The sequence below is a fragment of the Lycorma delicatula genome, chromosome 2 (assembly GCF_047948215.1).
Source record: "Lycorma delicatula isolate Av1 chromosome 2, ASM4794821v1, whole genome shotgun sequence".
NCBI classification, from domain to species: Eukaryota; Metazoa; Arthropoda; class Insecta; order Hemiptera; family Fulgoridae; genus Lycorma; species Lycorma delicatula.
In genome coordinates, this window is record NC_134456.1 from 213,091,438 (window position 1) to 213,115,810 (window position 24,373).

Consider the following 24,373-nt stretch of genomic DNA (forward strand, 5'->3'; position numbering starts at 1 on the left):
CTTGTTTGAACATTTTATAACATGTAATATTTATTTTTGCAGCTTAGTTCAAGATATAGATATTAAAATAGCGAATTAGTAAACTGACGGAATCTTTGTTCGACGTTTGCGAGTTGAGTCCAGTTAGGACCAGTAAAAGTTTTTATTATTTAACTGGTACTTATCTAATCCTATCGTAATGTTTGCGCATCTTCATCGTAAGCTAATCGAAGGCGTGTTCTAACTGCTATCCCTTTCTGCGTTGTCTTGGTTACAAGGACCGGTATTTGTTTGCTCAGTGCAAATACAGTCGACCCGTATAAATACAATAGTACTGTTTACGGCTGCTATTTACATTTAATTATCATTATTGAATGTAATCGTTATAATTGTATCTATTTTTTTGTTTTTTTTGTTTTAAGTATTTTACTTTCTACTTTGGCCGATTTTCTTCTTATTGTTAAAAAATATCTTCGAGTACTCTAGCTAGCTTAGGGATGTAGATGTAACAAATTTTAAATCTGTTAAAGATGCAAAAACCCGACAGCCAGAAAAAAAAGTGCGTCTTCTGCGCACAGTTTTTGAAATTGGCATTTGATTTTAAAATGTGCATTCTGAGCGCGTTAGGCGTGCGGGTGACAAACATTGCTCTTTAATATAGGATAATTACTAATACAGGAAAATTAAAGAGCATGCGGGTAGCAGTTTTGAAAAAAAATTACACTATATAGTGTAATTTTTTTTTTCAATTTTTTTCAATTTATTTAAACTCATATACATATGTATTTATATTTATACAGTCTATGACACTCCCGGTTACGTAAGGATTCCAACGCGGGGTCATACAGCCGTTGAGCTGCCACGGTGGAACAAACATACATATATACATACATACCCTAAAAACGTTACATTTCTTTTTGAACATTGGTGTAATAAAAATAAGATATTAAATCGATATATGATATATTCTTACGTTTTCGTTAAGAATGATGTCGAGTGATGAATGATCGTTTAGAATGATGAGTGATTCTTAACACTAGTTGTATTTTTAATCAGCGTAATTAAATATTGCATATGTCATAAGCATTTTCTAATTATTGCTTGAATATTTTGTTCGTTGTAAAAAGTAACGATTGGGTTTGTTTACTGTTTAATCCGATAAAAGATTATTTACTAAGTCGGTAAAAAACAAAGAAGATTTTATACTGTATTATGTTTACGCTTTAAAATATCTCTATTTATAGTCAGTGTTTGTTCTAATTTTCGTTCTTTTTGGCGCTTGTCACATATTCCTTGTCAGATATAAACTAAAATTAGTGAAGGTATTTTGACGTAACAGTGAGAGATGTAATACCGCATAATGTGCTAACTAGAATTTACCCCAACTTGCATCATTTTCAAGTATAATTCATCATTATCAATATAATGTTCCAATTTACGGATAGTTTCTACGATTAACATCCGATTTGTGTTTTGTAACGGTTAACTTAAGAAAAATATGTATTTTTTTAATGTTGCTTTAAGATATTAAAAACGATGTTGCTGTATATGTTTTTCGGTTAATTTTTATTGGGTTCAGCCTTGATGGATATTATTAAGAAACGTTGTTGTTTACTTGAAACAGTATTTAAATTTTTGGGCCCTTTCATATTAATACAACGTTTTTGTGTGAAAAGTCACGGGATTGTCAGTTCCGAATTTTATTACATGCGATTCTTAAAAGGAATTCATTCCTGTCATTGGAAATGTGTATTTAGTTAATTTAAATTTCGTGTCTGTTTTATCCATTAATTCCTTATATTAATCGCCTTATTAAGAGTTCGACTAAAGTAAACTCCTGCGCATAAGCAACTCTTTGTTGTTTGTACAAGCAAATTTTGTTTCGTTTAATTCGTAGTTAAAATCAGCCGCATTTTGATAGATAGCTCTTGTTTTTTTTTAATAAACTTTGAAATTCTGAATTTTTATTTCGTGTGGACATTTTACGTGGAATAAAAATTCTTTACAAGTTTTGTAAAGAACTTTGTGTGTTTACTACCCGTTTAACGAAGATATTTTATCCCACACTTAAAATAGTGTGTTTCTCCTTTCGAATATTTTTTATTTTATCCAAGATTTCTCGAAAACTATAGGTCTCTCAAAATGAACTGATATTTTTAATTTACCGCCATTTTTTTCGCGGTAAAAAAGGAGTAAGATTTTATTATGCTGTTATCAGCAAATATTGAGGTTAAATTATGAAAAAGTACAACGCATACAAATTGTAAAAATTACAATGTAACGAGTTTACGAGAAAAAAATCATTTTTATTTATGAAACACATCTTCTGATTAGCTTTGACAATGAACAAAATTGTCGGATTTGGGGATCAGAAAATCCAAAAAAGATTGAATAATTTCCTATGCATTCTCGACGGTTTGGTACGGATTTTGGGCTGGGGGATCGATTGGACCTTACCTCTTCGTAAATGAAAATGGAGATTCCGTTATTATCAATAGAGTTCGATATCGTGAGATGATTTCAAACATTTTATGGCCTAAAATTAATGATATAGATGCAAAAGACGTGTTGTTTCAACAAGACGGTGCAACATGCCACACCACCGATGAAACCGTACACTTATTGCAAGAAGAATTTAGTGTTCGTGTTATCTCGCAGCGAGGTGATTTGATCACGTGACTTGATATCGTTGGACTTCTTTGGGCGTGCATCAGTAAACCACAAACAACTGAGAACTTCAAAGAAGAAATTTGGCCGCAAAATTGCCGACATTTCCCGGCAATTATATTAACATGTTTAAACAATTTTTTTAAACAGTGAACATGGTGGAACCTTAGCCAGGGCTTTCATTTGTCAGATGTTTTGTATCACACGTAATCTCCCTGTCATTATTTTCTAATAAAGAAAAAATATTATCAATTAACAAATAAAAAAAAGTGTTTTATTAAAAAATTAAAATGTCAGCTCATTTTGGGACACCTGTTACTAAAAATACCGTTCTGGGACCTATTTTTTTTTTCAATTCTTCAATCCAAATTTTACATAAAACCACCAAATTTACCTCTTAATTTTGGTCCCATGAATTTCAGTCTGGCTTAATTTCCAAAGGACAAAGATGAAGGCGAAATCTTTCGCCAGCCGAACTCGCTAACGAAGCGTCTCCGAACCTTTGTTTATATGATCTTTTTTCATTGTTTTTAAAAGTAAAACACGTCTAGAAAATTTTGCATTCTTCTTGAATTATTCTATATTAACTTCAGGAGTAGACGTAACGAATATGTCAGCAATTTGTTAAACTACATGCGTAAAATAAATAATAATTAATATTTTGTACAGATGCAAGATTAAAAATGTTAAAAAAAATTTACATCTACTCCTAATAACTTCACATTAATTTTTAATTTATAAAACGGAATTCACAGTGAAACCTATCTATTGTGTCTCAAATCTAACAGTTTTAGGTATATTACTTCTTCATAAAAACATGGAATCATAAAAAATGTATGATTTGAAATTCATCACACCTATTTAAAAAATCGTAAAAATACTACAAAATTTTAAACATTTATGTGTTATGTGGTTTCGCTAGTTATCATCAGCCAAAATCAAACTTTCGGGCTGAGAGTTCTGTACTGTTTTTTAATTTTTTTTAAAAATGAGCAAGTAAAGCTGTTATTTTGTAAAATAAGCTGTAATTTTATATATATAAAATATGAATTCGAGAAATTTATATAAGTGTTTTTATTTGTAGCTATTAAACCGTCTAAAAAGTTTTTTTATGTCCGTCAACAAACACAAAATTGAGTAGGCTAAGTTTTGGTGATAGTTCATTGGAATACGACTCGTTTCCGATTTATTTATCCTTAAATCTGAACTCCTATAATATTTAACCGGTTAATAGCTGAATATTTAAACCGTTAATATTTTTAACTTGATTAATGCATTACAAATTAATGTTTTCTTATTCAATAAACAGATTCAAACTAATTTAACGAATTCAATTAGCTTAATTTTGTTGTTTTCTTAATTGCATCGTTATGTTTTGAATTAAAGATCATATTTTATTAGTAGTGTCTTACGTTTGATGATTACAATATCTATAAATAAGATTGAAGACGTTGTTTTCCTTTAAGTAAGGTTAAACGTGTGTTTGAACTTCTGCCTGAGGAAAGTTCCGTTGATAATGAAACATATCTATTGATTTTTAACAATTCTTTTTTAAGAAAGAGAACTCAAGCTTGATTTTAAAATGTTAAACATTTATTTAATTACTTAAATTGTAATCCAAGTTTACTCTAATATATCTTTCTTTCTTTCCTGTTTAGCTTCCGGTAACTACCGTTTAGATAATTCTTCAGAGGATGAATGAGGATGATATGTATGAGTGTAAATGAAGTGTAGTCTTGCACATTCTCAGTTCGACCATTCCTGAAATGTGTGGTTAATTGAAAACCCAACACCAAAGAACACCGGTATCCACGATCTAGTATCCACGATCTACTCTAATATATCTAAAACATGCAACTCAAACGGCACTCTTTAAGTGTGTAGGAATGTAAAAAATTTTACTTTTCGTGTTCTGTTAATTTTATTTCATTTAATTAATTACTGTTAGTCAGTGTGAAATATAAGCGATGACATTTCGAGTTCATCATTCATTTAGGAGTCACGCCGTAAATATATGTCAGAACGGTTTGAACCCTGCGGTATACAATTCATAAAGAATTATGTGTTTCATTAATTAACTTCATAAGGGTATTATTGTACAGTTAAAACTAAAATTTATTTTTCCTTAATACTAAAAATATTTCGTACATTATCTAATTATTGTAATTTGAAATATATGTTTTTTTTTCTATTTGTATTATGTCCTTGTATGACTTTATATACTGTGTCTTAATTTAATAAAATAATCGTAATTTTTATTATTTACGAATGGTTGTTTGTTATTTTCTGAATTATTGAAAATTAATTATGAAAAACCGCCTTTGTTTTATAAACAAATATTTCTTAAACCTGCTAATGCATTTTCGATTTAATAAAAACTACAAGTGTTATTTTCCGTATTCGATATTTTAAAATATACATTTCATATCGTGAAAAAAATGTTCTGAGGAAAATTATCTTTAAAAATGCATTACTACTTTCACTGATTTTATTTTTAGATGCTCATTTGGCTTCTACTATTTCAAGTTTATTATTTATTAGCTTAACGGAAAGATGGTTTAAACACACCTGGATGGTAAAGAATGTTAATTTTATTCGATATAGAGATGACTTTAACGGAAGAATTTTACGTGAAATCAAAAATATAAGTTATTAAGATCTCCTTTGAGCAGTTCCGGAGAACTTTAAAGATGAGTTAATTAGAAGGAGGCTTGTAATTCTGTTTTTAGATGAATTTGGATGTAAAAAGTGTTATTTTGTTAGAAATTAATTGAGAAGGGGAAAATAACAAATCAAACTTGAAAGCACGCTATTTTTTATTTTTCCCGCTGTATGAATAACTCGTAAGTTATTAGGGGACAACTTCATTAAATGAATTGTCGAAAAATACAACCTTGTAGAGTTACGTGAAATTAACATCGCTAGAGATAATAAATGGGAAATAATAATTAATTTAACTGTAAAATAATTTTTGATCGAAGTTTTCTTCTTTTAAATTGTATTAAAAAAATTACACGCCTTCACTTCAGATTTCTGATCGTATGATTGCAATTACGATCCACATGATTGCTTGGTTGGTTTATTTCTTGTAAGGTTATGGGAATTTAAAAATTTCCGTTGCATTCTTTTTGCTATGAGGCATGACAGATGTAAAAATGAGACGTCTTACGTTATTTTTTCATTAAATATTCGGATTTTGAACCTCTGTTTAGAGACAGAGGTTCAACAATAATTCAGAGAAACAATAATGTTTCTGCGAAATTGTTTATTATTGAGCGTAATTGCTTTTATTATTATTATTATTTCTTTAGTAAAAAAAAATATTGATAAATTTTGTGGTATTTTCAGGTGTTTTAAAAATAAATCGCAACCTTAAAAAAAAACAAAAAGCGTAATTTTCAGCTTTTATTATGGCATTTCTTTTTAAATAAAATACTTATAAATAATCCAGAATAAAATATTTTAAAAAAAACTGACGACTGATTTTCTCTAAAATAAAATTATGTGGCCATTCTAATTTTTTAAAAGACTGGTCAACATAATTACTTTAACGCTTGGTACGAGGTCTGTTTAGAAAATAACCGAACTTTATTTTTTTAATCTTTATTATTTATTTTACAGATTATTGGTCCTTGTCCCATCAAAATATTCCCCTCCATTATTCATACCTTTTCACAGCGATGTTTCCACTTTGAGAAGCAATCCTGGATAGCTTCATTTCAAATGGCTTTTAAGGTCCGCGACGAATTTACTTTAATGTCATTAATAGTCTCAAAATGGTGTCCTTTCATCACGGATGAATTAAGGAAAAGAAAAAATCGGGGAAAAATTAAATTTCTTATTTCCGAAACTCACCGAAGGTGAGTGTGCGGGCGCATCGTTTTCTCGCGACAATTCCGGTCTCTTTTTACGGATTTTTTTCACATGACTGTTGTAAAACGCCCTTGATATTACGAACGGTTCACTGTTTCACCATGAAGCAAAATGCACAATTCCATTAAAATCGAAAAAAACAGAGAGAATCACTTTCACATTGAATCGAAACCGACGTTCTTTCTTGGGGCTTGGAATCTTTTGCCGATCCAGTGTGACGATTGAAGTTTTGTCTCGATGTCGTAGCGGTAAACCGGTTTTTGTCTCCCGTTATCATCCTTTGCCGGAATGTTTCATTGTAAGCGGCTTGTACAAGAAGTTGCCAACAAACATCCACTCGAAGTTCTTTCTGCTGTTTGGTCGTCAAACGAGGAACAAAATTTGCTGCGACTCGATGCGTGTCCAGTTTTTCAGTAAAAATGTCACGGCATGATTCGATCGAGATGGTCACCTCTTCTGCAAGTTCTGTGACAGTCGATCGGCGATTTTCACTCACCAGATCGTTGAAATCGAAGGCCTTCCTGATCTAGGGTCATCTTCGATCGACTGACGATCGCTTTTTTACATCGTGAAAACCATTCGTAACATTGCGTATCCACCCTAAGCATCATCTCCGTAAGGTTGTTTCAATAGTTGAAACGTTTCTGTGAAAGTTTTCCCCAGTTTCACGCAAAATCTTACGTTGTATCGTTGTTCCCGAAAATCGCATATTACAAAAATCATTACTAACACTTAAACACGTTTCACCCAAATAACAATAACACGAAAACTAAATGAGATAACAACAATCCAAGAACACGTGGTTACACAGTTAGTTATGCGCAACACAATGATGTGCTACCAACCGCACGTCACTAAATATCTCCGTTGGCGCTTAATTAAAAATGTTCGGTATCTTTCTAAACAGATCTCGTATTTCTGCAACAGATTAATTTGTTATATAGGGTGATTCAATGAAACGGGAAATTTTAAAAATTAAATAACGTTAATGAAAATTTTTTTTTAGAAAATGAATTTTATTTCATGTAATTGTACAAATGTTGCCATTTTAGGATACATACATTTTAGTTTATTTTTTAAAGATGACATCTTGCAGGTGACCTCTTCTACGTAAACACTCACGAAGTCTCTTCGTTAAATTGTTCATGGTTTGACGTAACATCTCAACTGGAATTTTCGCAATTGCTTCTCGGATCTTTGCCTTCAGTTCTTCCGTTGTAGCAGGTCTACTGTGGAACACTTTGTTTTTAAGGTGACCCCACAAAACGTAATCGCAAGCTGAGAGATAAGGCGATCTGGGAGGCTATCTAATGTCATCATTTCGTGAAATGACACGTTGTCCAAACAATCGGCGTACATCTGCCATCGATATTCGTGCAGAATGTGACGTTGCTCCGTCTTCTTGAAACCAGGCTGTGTTAAGAATCGGTGGAAATCTCTTTTGTTGTTCCACAACAAAGGTTTCAAGCACGGCTACGTAACGAGCCGACGTTACTGTAATCGAAAGACCGTTGTCATCCTCAAAAAAATAAGGGCTTATAACACCGTAAAATGACATAGCACACCACACGGTCACTTTCTGGCTGTTCAACGGACGCTGGTGTAGCTTCGTAGGATTTTCTTGTGCCCAGTATCTGAAATTTTGCTTGTTAACAAATCTACTGAGGTGGAAATGCGCTTCGTCTGACATCCACAGTTCGTGAAAAAACTCTTCGTTATCATTTATCTTCTGAAGCATTACATTACAGAATTGTGCTCGCACAACTGCATCGTTCGGTTTCAGTTTCTGGACGATCTGCAACTTGTATGGATGGTATTGCAAGTCCTTCACTAACATTCTTCGAACACTTGAACTATGCAATTGTAAAGATGCTGAGAGACGACGGATTAACTGATGTGGACTTCGTGTGACAGCATCTCGTAAAGCTTGAACGTTCTGTGGGGTACGGACGTTTCGCTCACGGCCTGGAGGTTTCTTTTTCATTGCCGAACCAGTTTCCTCAAAATTAGATATCCATGTTTTAATTGCATGTGCTGATAGAACACGGTCGTGCCTCTTTCTTTACTGTTTAGCTTTCGGTAACTACCGTTTATATAATTCTTCAGAGGATGAATGAGGATGATATGTATGAGTGTAAATGAAGTGTAGTCTTGTACATTCTCAATTCGACCATTCCTCAGATGTGTGGTTAATTGAAACCCAACCACCAAAGAACACCGGTATCCACGATCTAGTATTCAAATCCGTGTAAAAATAACTGGCTTTACTAGGACTTGAACGCTGGAACTCTCGACTTCCAAATCAGATGATTTGGGAAGACGCGTTCACCACTAGACCAACCCGGTGGGTTGGAACACGGTCGTGCCTTCCCAGATTAAAATGACGGCGAAATTCTGTACGCGCTCCCTCCACACTGTCATTGTTTTTGTAAAACGCTTTGATAGCAAATGCACGTTGCGCACCACTCCAAGGATCAACTAAATGGCAGGTTAGGTTAGAGAGGCTGGCGCCACTTATCAAGTGGTACCAATCGTCCACGGCTATCAACACAACTTTCAAAATTTCCCGTTTCTTTGAATCACTTGATTTACTTTACGTCTTAACTAATAATATTTTAATTTCTAAGAATTTTACAAATGATTTTATTCATATAAATTTTTGTTTATTTGTTGCAGCTTCCTGTTGCCGATCCATTTTTGGAGAAGGTCAACATTTCAGATCTCGGTAAGTAATATTATTCGATATTTTTCTAGTAAACGTAAATTAGTTATTTCTTTATTAAATTAGTTTTATTTATTACAAAATAAATAACTAATTCAGTATCTTATTATTTGGTTCAGTTATGGAAAAATGTATTAAAAGAGAAATTTTAGAGATTTATTTATTATTTAGAATTTACATAAATGAACGTAGATCATGTAATTTATTAATAAATGACAAAAGAAAATGAAAAAATACGTTATTTGATTTTCACAAAATTGTTAAAAAAATCACAAAGTTGTTTCAGTACACGGTACCTTCCTCAGGTGTTACAAACAGAAAATCATCCTTTGATTAATTAATAAATGTTTTGTTTCTACTTCAATTTCATTACAAGTAAATCAGAATAATTTTCGTCACTTTAAATTTTTATTTTCGTACCTAGTTCTGGATTTATATATCTGTTATGCTTTGTTAATTTTTCGTTCATCCTTATGATAGCCTCCAAATTATTAAGTAGAAAGAAAGGATTCATAATAAAGTCGTTGCATCTAATTAAAACACATTCATGAATTTCGTCTACGTATGAAGTGGTTCTGACAAGTGTAATCACATTGAAGCATCAAACCGTTAAGAATTTAAATTTAATTAGAATTCTTAGTCTTCAGTGAATCTCACCACCTCTTTTTCTGCTGATTAAGTATTGAAAATCTGTAATCCATATTAAATTCTAGCGACTCGTTGATTTTTTATGTCCCAGCTATAACTATATCTACTACAGTAGCTGTAGCTGTTATAGAAAGTTTGGTGATCGATTAAACAATTGGGTGTAGGTTTTTTGTGTGCAGATCTCGGGGATTTAACCTCCTTTATCCGAAAAACATGGCTCATTCCAAAAGGATGTACGTGTATATATATAGGCCTGCATTTCAATCGATATTTCCGGATTGAAATTTTTAATTCGACTCAAGTATTTTTATATATGAGGATATTAATGACATTCAATTTTAAACTTAATTAACAAGGGGGTGGGTGTATTTACCGCCAATTTAAAGTTTCAACCTTTAGAGATTGCATCGTGGAAACTTGAAATTAGATGCAGGGGTAGAACTGCAGCGTAATTATTTTAAAGTTTTAATTTTATATTTCTGAAACGGATTACTAAAAAGTCATGAAACTGGGATAAAATATTAGTCTGAAATATGTTCTTACTTTTATTAATTTTTACCCCCGATCGTTCTAGTTGTACCCAAAAATAACTGTGTTTTAATTTTTGCTTAACATTTCTAAACCGGCCTAACCATTAAGCACCAAACTAGGCTTTAGCATTTCGTGCATGATATCTTAATTAAGTTTTAGACTTTGATTGGCAAGTGGGTTAGGTGATACTCAATTTTAGTCGAATTAGTGTACTTCTAATTCGGAAAAAGGAAAAATTTTCCTTTTAAAGGAATCATACTATAAGATATTAGTCTTAAGAATTCGTGAGTCTCATCTGGAAGAAGAAGTAAAACACTCTCCAAATTGTTTTTTGTTCTAAAATTGGAAAACACGATCTAAAAAAAAAAAGATGACAATATGAGTTTTTTTGGCATTCGACTAACTAAATCAATGTAATTTTACAACTTACATAGAACCAATTTCCCTTATACGGTCGCCAAACTGGTGTAGCACTAGGCTTAACACAGCAGTACCGAGTCAACCTAGCGATCGAGATGAGACCTAGCCACACGGAGTTACTTTTTGACAATTTAAATATTATTAATTTATTTAATTCTACCACTTACCTGTGACGTCTCAATATAGCTGACAACTATAACTACATTTTTGGGGGTGGGTATGCGATATTGTAAAAAAATGTTTCCACACGCGCGCGCGCGTGCATACACACACACACACAGAGAGAAACATAAAATAAATAATTTTGTAGTTACGTATCTGTTACATAGTAAGTGTTTTATTTGCTTATAACATTTTGTATATTCAGTATTCAATTAAAGACAGGCCCATCACTTATTTTAATCTATAAAAGTACTCGGCAAACAGTTAGATAATAATTTACACCAGATGTTGAAATGGTGTCTATCTACTGTTGTACACTTGTCAACACGTTTGACCATCTTCCTGGCTACTCTCTTGTTAGCTGTACCGTCTATTTCTTGGACGATGAAATCGGTAATGTTTGGAAGACAATCATTACAGTTTCTATCCTGCAGGTTGTGTGGATTCCATCTATAAGCAATTTCTTTTAAGTAACCTAACAGAAAGAAGTCTGGACTAACCAGATCAGGGGACCTTGTGGCCACAATCCTTTAGAACTGATTCGTCCATCAAAAATATCCCGTAGCATCCTCATATGGCATACAGCTCATATTCCGGAGCTGTATGCCATACAGCTCGTCTACTATGAGGATCGCTGTTCTATTTCAACCAGCACTCACGCTTATCCTTTTGCAGTAAGGCTATGAACTTTTGGATAATTTCTTGGTAGACAGCAGCATCCGCAGTTTTTTAAAAAAACAAGGGTCCTATTTTTTTTCCTGTTTAGCCTCCGGTAACTACCGTTTAGATAATTCTTCAGAGGATGATATGTATGAGTGTAAATGAAGTGTAGTCTTGTACATTCTCAGTTCGACCATTCCTGAGATGTGTGGTTAATTGAAACCCAACCACCAAATAACACCGTTATCCACGATCTAGTATTCAAATCCATGTAAAAATATCTGGCTTTACTAGGACTTGAACGCTGGAACTCTCGACTTCCAAATCAGCTGATTTGGGAAGACGCGTTCACCACTAGACCAACCCGGTGGGTCGGGTCCTATTATTTGTCGTCTTGAAACCGCACACCATACGCCTATTTTTTGTGGATGTATGGGAGATTCAAAGATAACATGCGGGTTTTCAGTATACCAGGTCCTGTAGTTCAGACTATTAACATACTCACCAAGGTGCAGAAACCAAGCTTCATCTATGAAAAACAATTGATCTAAAATCCCAGTGTTGCTTCTAATGAAGTTCTTTAACAGTTGGCGGTAGTGAGCCTTTTAGAATAATCAGCATTAATTAGCTCGTGGAAAACCGGCATTCGACTCGGGTAACACTTCAGCATTCTCCTCACCGCAGTGCGGGATAAACCTATGAAATTTTTTTCCTGGCCTGGTTTCCACAAATATTTTTATGCAGTCTTGTAACTGCCGTTTTAATGACCTGTACGATCTGCGTCTTTAAAACTGACCTGGGCATATTTCTGGTCTAACACCGAAACCGTTTCACGAAATCTTTTAACTAACTTCTAAATAACGCTTTTCACTGGTGCTTCCTGTGTAAATTTTTCCGACACACTACATGAAATTTTGTCACAAAATAAGTTTCCGTCACGAATACACGTTCTTCAACAATTAACGCTTTTTAATTAACAACGCACGATAACGCAACCTTACTCAAAAAGCTGTTGCTCGACACAGAGTGCAGGACTCAAATGTGCGGGCAATAAACAGTTCTCCCCACTCCATCTTCAGTCGTACCAACATCTTCCGAGTTATTTTACCTATCTCACACCGGTGTATGCATTTTAGTATAAGTTACTGAGCGATGATGAACTACTCTTTTAAATTGAACACCCTATTTTTTTCATCGATTTGAAATCTTGACTCTTTTGCTCTGCCATCGCGGTGTTCACAATTTGTCCGATATTTTGAGTTAATGGATGCCGTCTTTATATTAAGGAATTTCTTTTAAGTCGCGACTTCTTTATTCTTTCTTAAACTTCATGCAAGGTCTCGTCCGTAATTTAACTGTACAAATTATACGCTTTCCATGGATTTTTTAATTTATTTTTATAGCAGTAGTAGTTTATTAATAATTTTTTTTTGTCTTCAGTCATTTGACTGGTTTGATGCAGCTCTCAAAGATTCCCTATCTAGTGCTAGTTGTTTCATTTCAGTATACCCTCTACATCCTACATCCTACATCCCTAACAATTTGTTTTACATATTCCAAACGTGGCCTGCCTACACAATTTTTCCCTTCTACCTGTCCTTCCAATATTAAAGCTACTATTCCAGGATGCCTTAGTATGTGGCCTATAAGTCTGTCTCTTCTTTTACCTATATTTTTCCAAATGCTTCTTTCTTCATCTGTTTGCCGCAATACCTCTTCATTTGTCACTTTATCCACCCATCTGATTTTTAAGATTCTCCTATAGCACCACATTTTATTACATTAATAATTTATGTAATAAAATTTCCCCAGTAGATGAAATAAGAAAGTGTTATTACATCTTAATTATTATTAGATGTGATGTTGAAATCACGCTTAAAAAATACTCTTTTTTCATCTTTTATTATCGAATAACTTCGTGTAATAAAATCTCGATGTTTTCTTTATGAAATTTCTGTTTCTCAGAACAGTTTCAATTATCATTCTAAAATTGTGATAACATTGTGAAAACGTTTTTTTTTGAACCCGGTAAATATTTTTTCTAGGTGTTAAAATTTTCTTCAAATTAAAAAAAAAGTAATTCATAGATTTTTTTTCGCTGAAGTCTTACTCGAAAGTAGTTTTTATATTTGGCTCCGTTTGCAAGTATATCTAATGTCATCGATGGTATCTTTGTTCCTTTATTTGTGTAACAGCACCGATTCACCGTTTCGTTAATGATTTGAGAATACGTATTGAAATTATTTAATGTTTTTTTTCTTCAGAAATTAAAACTTTCAAAACGATGTAACAAGTTACTTACTTCAAATTATAATTATTTGTTATTTCGTTCAACTTTTAAGTTATTGTACTTGAAATAGAAATGCCAGAATTTCTTTTTATATTCGCTGATATTTTCTTCGTGTTTATGTTTATTTATGTTATTGGATTTATAATATTTGCGTACTTGTGTTTATTTTTTAACTCGTACAGTTCGATTTCAAGTTTAGAATAAAAATATATTTATAGTAACTAGAAATATTCATTCTGTCGGATAGTTGCGTTTATTCGTTTTTTTTTATTTAGAGTCAATCTTATGTTTTACGGCCGGTCAGTTGTCGCACTGTTAGTTAAAGGTAATAGTAGTTAAAAGTTAAGTGGGGTGTTTAGTGGTGGTGGAATTTTGGCTGTGGTACTAGCCAGATTTAGCTCGTAACGCAAGCTGCAGTAAACGACTGAGATTTGAAAAGTTGAGATACACCGTTTCGGAACCGTCAACATTTCGGCTTGACGTTCTTTGTTATGTGATGTGTGTGTCAAGTTCGTGTGATTCCCGACAGTCATGCGTTTTTAAACTACGTTACGTTCCGACGAGCCTTGTTGTTTGTGAAGATATTTATTTTTATATAAATGTATTTATTTAACCTTGGCTTCCCAGGAAGATAATTTTATGATGTCATCCGATAAACGAATATAGATTCTTTTCTGTTTATGTCGATTATTGGTCTGTTGAAATGACGTATTTTCATTTGATATAATAAAGTATTGTATACAACTCTTCACTTTTATTATTTTTAATAATTTGCATTGTCTAATTAGTAATGTAATATAATTTATTCCATCAAATTGCTTTTTGAGAATTTTTAATTCGGTTTTACGTATAAAACTATTTATAAAAAATAAATAAGGTAGAGAGAGTATAATGTAATCATATAACGGTTAATTTTGAAATAGCATATCTTGATTTTTAATTCGTAATAACAATTTATATAATAAAGTAGCGATTCGTTTATAAAATTAAATCTTAAGTAAATTAGTCATCGGTAACAATTACACATTTATTTGATCTTAGGTTTTGAGTCATAATTCTATTTCTTCCTTTCACGAATAGTAATAAATCGAATCGAATTTGTGATTTACCTATCTGAGATTTATAAATTATTAATTACAGTGAATGTAATAAAAAAAAAGAAATAAACTGAAAATAAAACAATTACTATTAAATAAATACTGATACTTTTTTAATTGATAAATTTACATGTTATTGTTAGATAAAAGTCACGGCTTATATTTTTGCCATCATTTCTGTTCAATTATAATTTATTAAGTTCTGTACCTATTGCTTGTAATTGTTTTACCCCTTCTTTTTATTTACTTGAAATCCAGATTGTTAGTTTAATACTGAGAATATCCTTTAGTTAATATAATAACTATTTTTAACAAGTACGTTTATCTCGGATTAATTTCGATTGAAATTCAATTTTTTTTTTTTTAGTATTTCCTCAGCGTGCTAATTTTCATTTCATAGAAATTATTCCGTAATAAAAAATCTGCGTACGATTAGTTAAAAAATATTCACCCGTAAATCTTTCTAATATTAAGATCGGAAATATTTTGTGCGTTTATTGCAATGGATAATCTTATTTTATTATCAAGTTTTAACTTAATAGTGTCATAGTTCTCTAAGAGATCTTTGCGTTGTTTATTTCTTACTTATGTGTATGAAATAGATTTGTTTAATTATTGAAATAGTTAAAATACGTATTTCTTGAAAAAAATTATAAATATATTTCCTAACGCTTCGTTCAGTAACTGCGAATGACGGTCGTGTAATATAAAGAAAGTTGTTCGTTGTCACTATATCTGATTTCTTCGTAGTCGAGTATTTAATGAATTGAAAAAAAAATTAGTCATTATCAGGCATTTCATTATCTTCTTGTCTCTTTGAACATCTGTAATTGAAGTATTGTCTGTAACGTAATTAAATATTATTTATAACAAGGTATTTTCATTAAAATTAAAAATATATTTTACCGGTTTTCCATTCGGTTATTTAACCTCAATGGCTTTAACCGCGTTAACTTCGCATTACCGCTTGTAACAGAAACACACTACGCGTACGAGTGCCTAAAATGTGCTTTAATCTTTTTGATTAATGTCACCTTTTACATTGTTTGACATCAATTTTAGATATTTATCTACTTTATTTTTCATAAATATTTCTGTAACTGTTAAATTCTTATGTTAATGTGTAAAAAAAAAAATTTAAGAGATTTTAATCCGCTCTAAAGGTCTTTAGTAGTCGAGTAAACGATACTAAAAAATAACTATTAAAATATTGGCCCTGTATTTCGGGAATATGATTACAGATTGGTTGAAATTCCGAATTTTTTACGTATGGAGAATTGGCGGATCGTAGCTAAATTTAGTGTGGTTGCTGCTCCAGAATATTTTTTTCTGGGCCTTTTCAAGGTTGTAATTAAAGTTTTCTGTAAAATAAAAGAATCAAATAGAATAGCTGGAAGCAGGATAATAATCTAATTCTACACTTTATCACATTCAAGAATATGGTACACCGTGTTCGGTTTAACCGAATAAATAATAAAAATGTCAATACAGATAATATTTTTTGGTATTATTAGATAATAAATTAATAAAATATCCGCTTAAAAACACTATAGTCCATTGGTGGTTAATTAAAATTTTTATTTACACAGAAAAAAATACATAATTAGTTTTTACTAATTACCTTCTTCTGACGGTCCTTCCACCTTGTTTTTGGATAGATTTTGCAATCAGAGAGCCCTTGCTTTTCGCCTTCTTCTGATCACTTCTGAAAAAACAGCTAAACCGCTTTCACATTCCTTCCACTGTCTAAACTAGAAAAGGGTACAAACAAGGAACGTTCCATACACACGCCGAGAAAAAAAAACAACTACCTTCCACCAGTACGCCAGGGTCGGCACTGCGGAAGCGACAGTGCTGTATCTCCCTTGCGAGCTTACTATATGCGCATGCACACAACAGCCAAACACCACGCCACTGGAACTGTGAAGCACACAGTTCCATACAAAGATTTTTGTGCCTTTTTGATAAACTGGGAGATGGCTACTGACATAAAGCTTAAGGATTATATATTGTACAAGTATAGAGAAAGAATTCCAAAAAAAAAAAAATACTCATCGTATTAAATATTATAGATAATATCAAGTGAATATAGGGGGTACTGCAGTTCCACAGTGCCTATACGCGAGCCGCCACTGGTATGGAGTGGAGGTAGGTACTACATACGGCAATTGTTAAAAAAAAGAATTATTCCAGAATCAATAGAGGGTTTTTATTTAGCAAAACACATTAGGTTTTCGCTTGCGTAATGCAGTAAAACGGACAAATTTCTTTAAGTTATCATTAACGCAACGTAGTCTAGTTCAGGTCGTGAAATAACTGTTTTCATCAGTGTGAAGTTAGTTTTTTAATATATTATTGGTTTTATTAAAAAAAATTGTGGTTATGGTTTAGTTGAAACCCAACCACCAAAGAACACCGGTATCCACAAAATAATATTCAAATCCGCATCACTAAATCTGGTGAGCACCAAGTGTAGTGCTCAACTCGAATCGAAATGACATTTTTTTAAATGAAAAATTTTATATGATTTACTACAGAATGACACCTCAGTCAATTTTGTAAGTATTCTGAATAAATTTGTATGCGCCTTCAAAATTGCCAACTCCTTTTTGAATTACTCCGTATTACAGGGTTGTTAAAATGAACTTTCACTTTTTCTTGTTGACGTTTAAATTATGAAAACAGTTGTTTGTCTATGTGATACCGTGAACAATATATAACAATATCGATAAATATATTAAATAAAGGTTTGTATTAAAATACGACAGATATTAAGTAATAGATTTACGGCATTATTTAAATGAGTTATGCTTATTGTTTTCTGATCACATATTTTAATTATGGAGAGATTTCCAGGGTTACATAATTTTTTACGAGATTTTCTTTACTACATTATAATTTTAAGAATGCTTAATTGACTTGGAAGAGAGGAAAAAGAGTTTTTATTTTCATTGCTTTAAATTTCTAAACCGCTTTTACTAGCTGAAATATTTGGAAAGCTGGACATTTCGTAATATATTCGAAATATGCGAAAATATTTCATGTAAAGTTCAATTTTTCTTTTTATCTTAAATTTTACATCCTTCATGGTCTCAGCGGTACCTTAATCGAAAATCGGATACTTTTTTCTTTATTAATCGGTTGTAAAGTTTCTAATTAACATTTTATTAAGCGCTTTCTACTTGAATAAATTCAAAAAAAGAATTGTATTTAAAAAATCAAATTTTTATGATTTTACTTTTCTTTTTTTTTGTCTTCAGTCATTTGACTGGTTTGATGCAGCTCTCCAAGATTCCCTGTCTAGTGCTAGTCGTTTCATTTCAGTATACCCTCTACATCCTACATCCGTAAAAATTTGTTTTACATATTCCAAACGTGGCCTGCCTACACAATTTTTTCCTTCTACCTGTCCTTCCAATATCAAAGCGACTATTCCAGGATGCCTTAGTATGTGGCCTATAAGTCTATCTCTTCTTTTAACTATATTTTTCCAAATGCTTCTTTCTTTATCTATTTGCCGCAATACCTCTTCATTTGTCACTTTATCCACCCATCTGATTTTTAACATTCTCCTATAGCACCACATTTCAAAAGCTTCTAATTTGTATAAATCTTTGTATAAATTTACCTGAGAATAAAAACTTTTCTTCTCAGGTACTCCGATTGTCCAAGTTTCACTTCCATATAAAGCGACACTCCAAACATACACTTCCAAAAATCTTTTCCTGACATTTAAATTAATTTTTGATGTAAAAAAATTATATTTCTTACTGAAGGCTCGTTTCGCTTGTGCTATTCGGCATTTTATATCGCTCCTGCTTCGTCCATCTTTAATAATTCTACTTCCCAAATAACAAAATTCTTCTACCTCCATAATATTTTCTCCTCCTATTTTCACATTCAGTGGTCCATCTTTGTTATTTCTACTACATTTCATTACTTTTGTTTTGTTCTTGTTTATTTTCATGCGATAGTTCTTGCGTAGGACTTCATCTATGCCGTTCTTTGTTTCTTGTAAATCCTTTTTACTCTCGGTCAGAATTACTATATCATCAGCAAATCGTAGCATCTTTATCTTTTCACCTTGTACTGTTACTCCGAATCTAAATTGTTCTTTAACATCATTAACTGCTAGATCCATGTAAAGATTAAAAAGTAACGGAGATAGGGAACATCCTTGTCGGACTCCCTTTCTTATTACGGCTTCTTTCTTATGATTTTACTTATGGATTAAAATTACTCGTATCTATTAATTTTTTTTCAATATATTTTTTAATTTATTAATATTTATTGCCTATTATTTATTTCTTGTTTTACTTTTCTTTTCTTTTCGTTCCGACCACTACGAATCACGTTTACTTAGTTTTGATTTCTTTTTCTTTTCCCGAAATGTTTTCATTGTGTGGCTCTGTTGTCGCCTTTCTTCTGTCCATCTATTCAGGTTTATGCTCTTATTTTTGTTTCTTTCTGGAAGCTTAAATTCTGGAATCGCTTTTCTAAATTTCTCTGTCTTTACATATATCCTTAAAAATGATTAATGTTTTTAGATCTGTTTCTATTTCTTTAAACCGGTCTGTCTTTGTGGCTCTGTTTATGTAGAAATTAAACATCTATTTTGTCAATTTTCGGTCTTTCGTTCTGCATAAATGTCCGTAAAACTGTAATTCGGATTAAGTCCCATATTTATCCTTTACGTTTGTAAATTTCTCTTTCAGTTTTCAATTTGTAAATTCCTTCTTCATATTTTGATCCGTAAATTTTCTTAAAGTACTTTTTTATACTTTTGCTATTTCTTGTTCTAAAAAAAATTGCTGACATTCTGTCCCGTACAGTGCTTCCGGTAGGACTAGTTTTATTGCGCCTCGATTTGGATTTTTATGACGGAGATTTTTTATTGTAAACATTCTTCGTGAGATGATGGCGATTTCATTTTTCGTACTCTATTCTTCATTCTATTTAAAAAAAAATTATATTCGTTATGATTTCTCCCAAATATTTAAATTTTTGAAGTCTACTTATTTCTTTGTCGTGGGGATTTTAAGGGTTTGATCTCTGTTCTCTTTGTCATCGTAAAACAAGTTAGTTTTTTCATAAGAAATTTGAAGACCTATTTTGCTTGCGTATTCGCGTAGTTTTTGAATTTTGATTTTAGCCTCGTCTATATCTCTTGCTAAGATACCAATATAGTCTGCGAAGGCCAAATGTTTGTTTTTATTAATTTAGTTTTAACATCCATTTTTATGATTTCGTGTACGTTTAATTAGTTCTTTCTCTCATTCTCTTATAACTTTTTCAAGGACACAGTTAAAGAGTCCATCTCCTCGCCTTACACCAGTTTTAATTTCAAACGGTTCTGAAAGTTCCCTTAAGTATTTCATCTTAATTTTGTGTTTGTTAATGTTTCTTTTACATTATTTATCGTCCTGGGATCTATCTTAAATTCGTCAAAGATTATAAGTAGAGATTCCCTCTGGATCGAGTCGTAGGCTTTCTTAAAATCTATCAAAATTTTACCATTTATTAAATGGATTAATAAGATTTATTCTGTATCGTTATGTTTACTTCTTATAAAGTAATTAAGGGACTGTAATTTATGCAGATAGATCAATTTCTAGTTAAATGATCGGTAACCTGTCTAATTTAGTTAAAAGTGTTCAAGAAAGTTTTACTGTGCGTCGTAAAAAAAGATATAAAAATATTTTTCTGTCGCGTAACATTGAACATTTTATTGTCATTTCAATATTATTGGTTTCTTTTTTACCGTTCATCGTTTCAGAAAATAACGTAAAATTTCTCGTAAAATATTAAATTTTTAATCTTCATATTACCTTTATTGTTCTTTATCATTTATTAAAAAGGTAAAATGTATCAGTTGTAGAAGATAATAATTTTTTGTTTATAATATTTTATTTATAGTATGATCTCTTTCTTTTTTGACTGTTTTACCACTCTACCGTAGTATCAGGTTTATGAACATGTTGCCATATGTACTTAATTTACCGTATTTGTGATTAAAGCGTTTTGATAATACATATCTGTACCCTACAGTCATGTTGTGTTATTTATTCTTTTACAGGTTACAGTATTTTTATAGTTGTACTGTAATTTTTTGTCCTGTAAATAAGTTTGGAAAATGAAAGAAGAATCTTTAAATTATTTTTTATTATTTAATAAGGGTACAATTTTTATACAGATTTTCTGTTTTGAGATTTCTGTCCTGTCATTATAAAAAACATAGCGTGTTTTTTACAAATAAACAAATAATTGTTAGTCTCCTTTTCTCAAGTTATGTTGTGTTTTATAACCGCCACTACCTTATAGCATTATGTTTCTTATGTCTTTTATTGGTTACCAAGATTTTGATTAAAGGATGAAGGATCATTTATAATATTTATAACGAATATCGTCGATGAAATAATTATCCTACACGCACACATACCCTCAATTTGTTTGTAGGACAGATATAATACATTTATATATAATTTCTTTATTATATTTTATACAAAGGTTCATGTGTATTTTATCAAATTTAAAAAAAAAATAAAGCAAATTAGCAATGTGAAAGATAACGAACGGTTTATAAATTTTATTTAAGTAGTTGGTAATCAAAGAAATATAAGTTACAAGACAAATAATTCAAAGAATTCGATACTGCGACTATTAACATAGTTGGCATAACTGCATTTCGTAGTTGGCGAATAATTATAATAATTATTTATAACATTTAATACAATAAAACAATTGTTTACTGCTTTTAGAATAATACTACTATACTATATTCATATTAAATAATAAGGAAATAATTTCATGTACACACATAAGCTGTTTTATATATAATTCTGCAACCAGTTTTCCAGCTACTGTCGTGCATTTGTGCGTGCGCGTGTGTGTCGGTGTAGATGTAGGTATGTAGGCTACCGGCTAGCTAGGTTAGACGTAGCTGCAGATATAGTTCAATGTAAGTGTAAATGTACCGGTAAACATGTAGTCTTGGAACAGACTCAGGTCGACCGCTACAATTAACCACAGTTTGGTTAATTGAAACCCAACTACCAAAGGACATCGGTATCTACAGTCTAGGATTCAAATCCATATAATAGCAACTGCTTTTACAAGGACTCGAATCTTAGAACACTCGACTTCGAAAATCAGCTAATTTTGGGTGAGGAGTTTAACTGTCATGGGTTTGTTTTGTATATATGTATACATGAATTTACACAAGGTAAATGTATAGTTTGATCTTATAAGAGGGATGTGGTAGCACCTAACGTGATTCATTACAAAATAAAATGTAATTTTTTTTTTTTTATATCGTGACATAAATAAATTAAAAATAAAAATAAATACATTTTTTATTAAAAAACATGAATAATTTTGAATTTAAAATTCATCTCCCACGATATCCAATGAAAAGTTGGATTTTTCATGCGCTAGGGTAATTAAAAGAGACAAATAACAATAGCGGAAAACTATCGAGTACAATAAATTGAAACCCTAAAACCTAACGATTAGAATTGAAACCGTCTGACATTCAAGTTGGCACCCATGAAATAGAAAGTATCAGCTGTTTGAAAAGAATTTCCATCATTATAATCTATTTTGTTTATTTCAAAATATCGGTTCCGTTTGAAAAGCGTACCGTAAAATGTACATACCGGAAATTCACTGGCGGATGTTAAAACGGTACGGTAAAGATTGTATTAACCGAGCAAATATTTAGTAGTGGATCGAACAAATTAAATCGGGAAAAACACTTTTCATCGTAGCGGAAAATCGGTGGAAGTTTCTACTGATTTTGCAAAATTGCATTATATTCGCAAGGACGGACACACACAAAACTTTGAGCTTAAAAATTCAAACTTTAAAAAACTTCGGGAAATGGTGGTATTTTTACCGTGAGTATTGATTGATTTTGTCCATTCCATTATCCATGATAAACTGAATTACCACGAAACGTGATCAGGGTGGATTTCGGGACGGTCAAAATTACAAAAACACTCGAATTCATTATGCATAGATCTTGAACGGCTGAGGTAACACTATTTAGATCGCATAATAACTTCTAAGTTATGAAATTTTATTCTTCATTTTGAGCCTGAATCCAATCGCCAGAGTACGGAATGTACTAAACTTTATTCTTCATTTTGAGCCTGAATCTAATCGAATGAGTACGGAATTTGGCCGTCAGAAAAACATTCAAAGCCTACGCGTCAGCCGGTAAAGTGATGCTAACGGTGTTTTGGGACTTTCTTTTTCTGTTTAGCCTCCGGAACCACCGTAAGATGTTATTTCAGAGGATTTGAACGTAAATGAAGTGTAGTCTTGTACAGTCTCAGATCAACCGTTCCTGAGTTGTGCGGTTAATTGAAACCCGACGACCAAAGAACACCGGTATCCGTGATCTAGTATTCAAATCCGCATAAAAGTAACTGCCTTTACTAGGATTTGAACCTTAGAAGTCTCGACTGCAAAATCAGCTGATTTGCGATGACGAGTTCACCCACCGAGACGGTGGTTGGTGTTTGGGCTTATAAAGGTTCTAAATATTACGATTATTTGGATTAACAACGTACAATCAACAGCGAATCTATTGCGATGTGATAGGAAATAAATCACAATAAGGAAACGTCCTAGTTTTTTCTCAAAAGAAGTAATTCTTCTGCATGATAACGCCGCCGTACCGCTTAAAACACACGGGATGCTATTCAGAAGGTAAGTCGGGAGGTGTGCTAAATTCATCTTTCAGTCGCGATCTCACACCGCTAAATTTATTTCTATTTTGTTTGCCCATGTCAAAGAATTTTTATGCGGCTTAGTGTTCGGCACGAATGAGCCAGTCGTAAATGAGGTACAAGAACGGCACATACCGAGGTGAACAATTCTTTACTGCTGAAATTAAAAAAAAATTCACAGAAATGTTAGACAAATTCCTAAATGTAGCCGGGAATTGTGTTGAAAAGAAGCGTTAGTTTCGTTATCATCGAATAAATAATAATTTTTTTTACAGTTATTTGTTTCACGAATTATTGATGATCGATCCTCTTATTATCAACGCTTAACAAATAGCGTTTACTTTTAAAGTTTTCCCCTTTAGATAAGGGATGTTTAAAATATCAATCGTAAACGAACCTTATTCGTGGAAATTCTAACACTTTTTATAACCTTGAACAGTAAAATTATTATTGAGATCATATTTTGTATTAAAACGGTGCTCTTTTTTTACTTTTCAATATATTTTTTGTATTATCTTTGGGGAATATTTTTAGCGTATTTTTTATCTTAAATCGTTTCTGTTAAAACTATTATTATTCATTCTAAATGATA

The 24,373-nt window shown here is 31.9% G+C and overlaps 1 protein-coding gene across 2 annotated transcripts in view; it reads left to right on the top strand.

Annotated features, from left to right (window-relative positions):
- The window catches only part of SNF4Agamma (SNF4/AMP-activated protein kinase gamma subunit), a 1,283,477-nt gene that overhangs the window by 1,201,187 nt on the left and 57,917 nt on the right, over positions 1 to 24,373 (top strand). For both annotated transcript variants that reach the window (XM_075357143.1, XM_075357144.1), the window contains one exon: positions 9,196 to 9,244. In XM_075357143.1, coding sequence (XP_075213258.1) covers positions 9,196 to 9,244 — 49 coding nt within the window. The remainder of the gene's footprint in view (positions 1 to 9,195; positions 9,245 to 24,373) is intronic.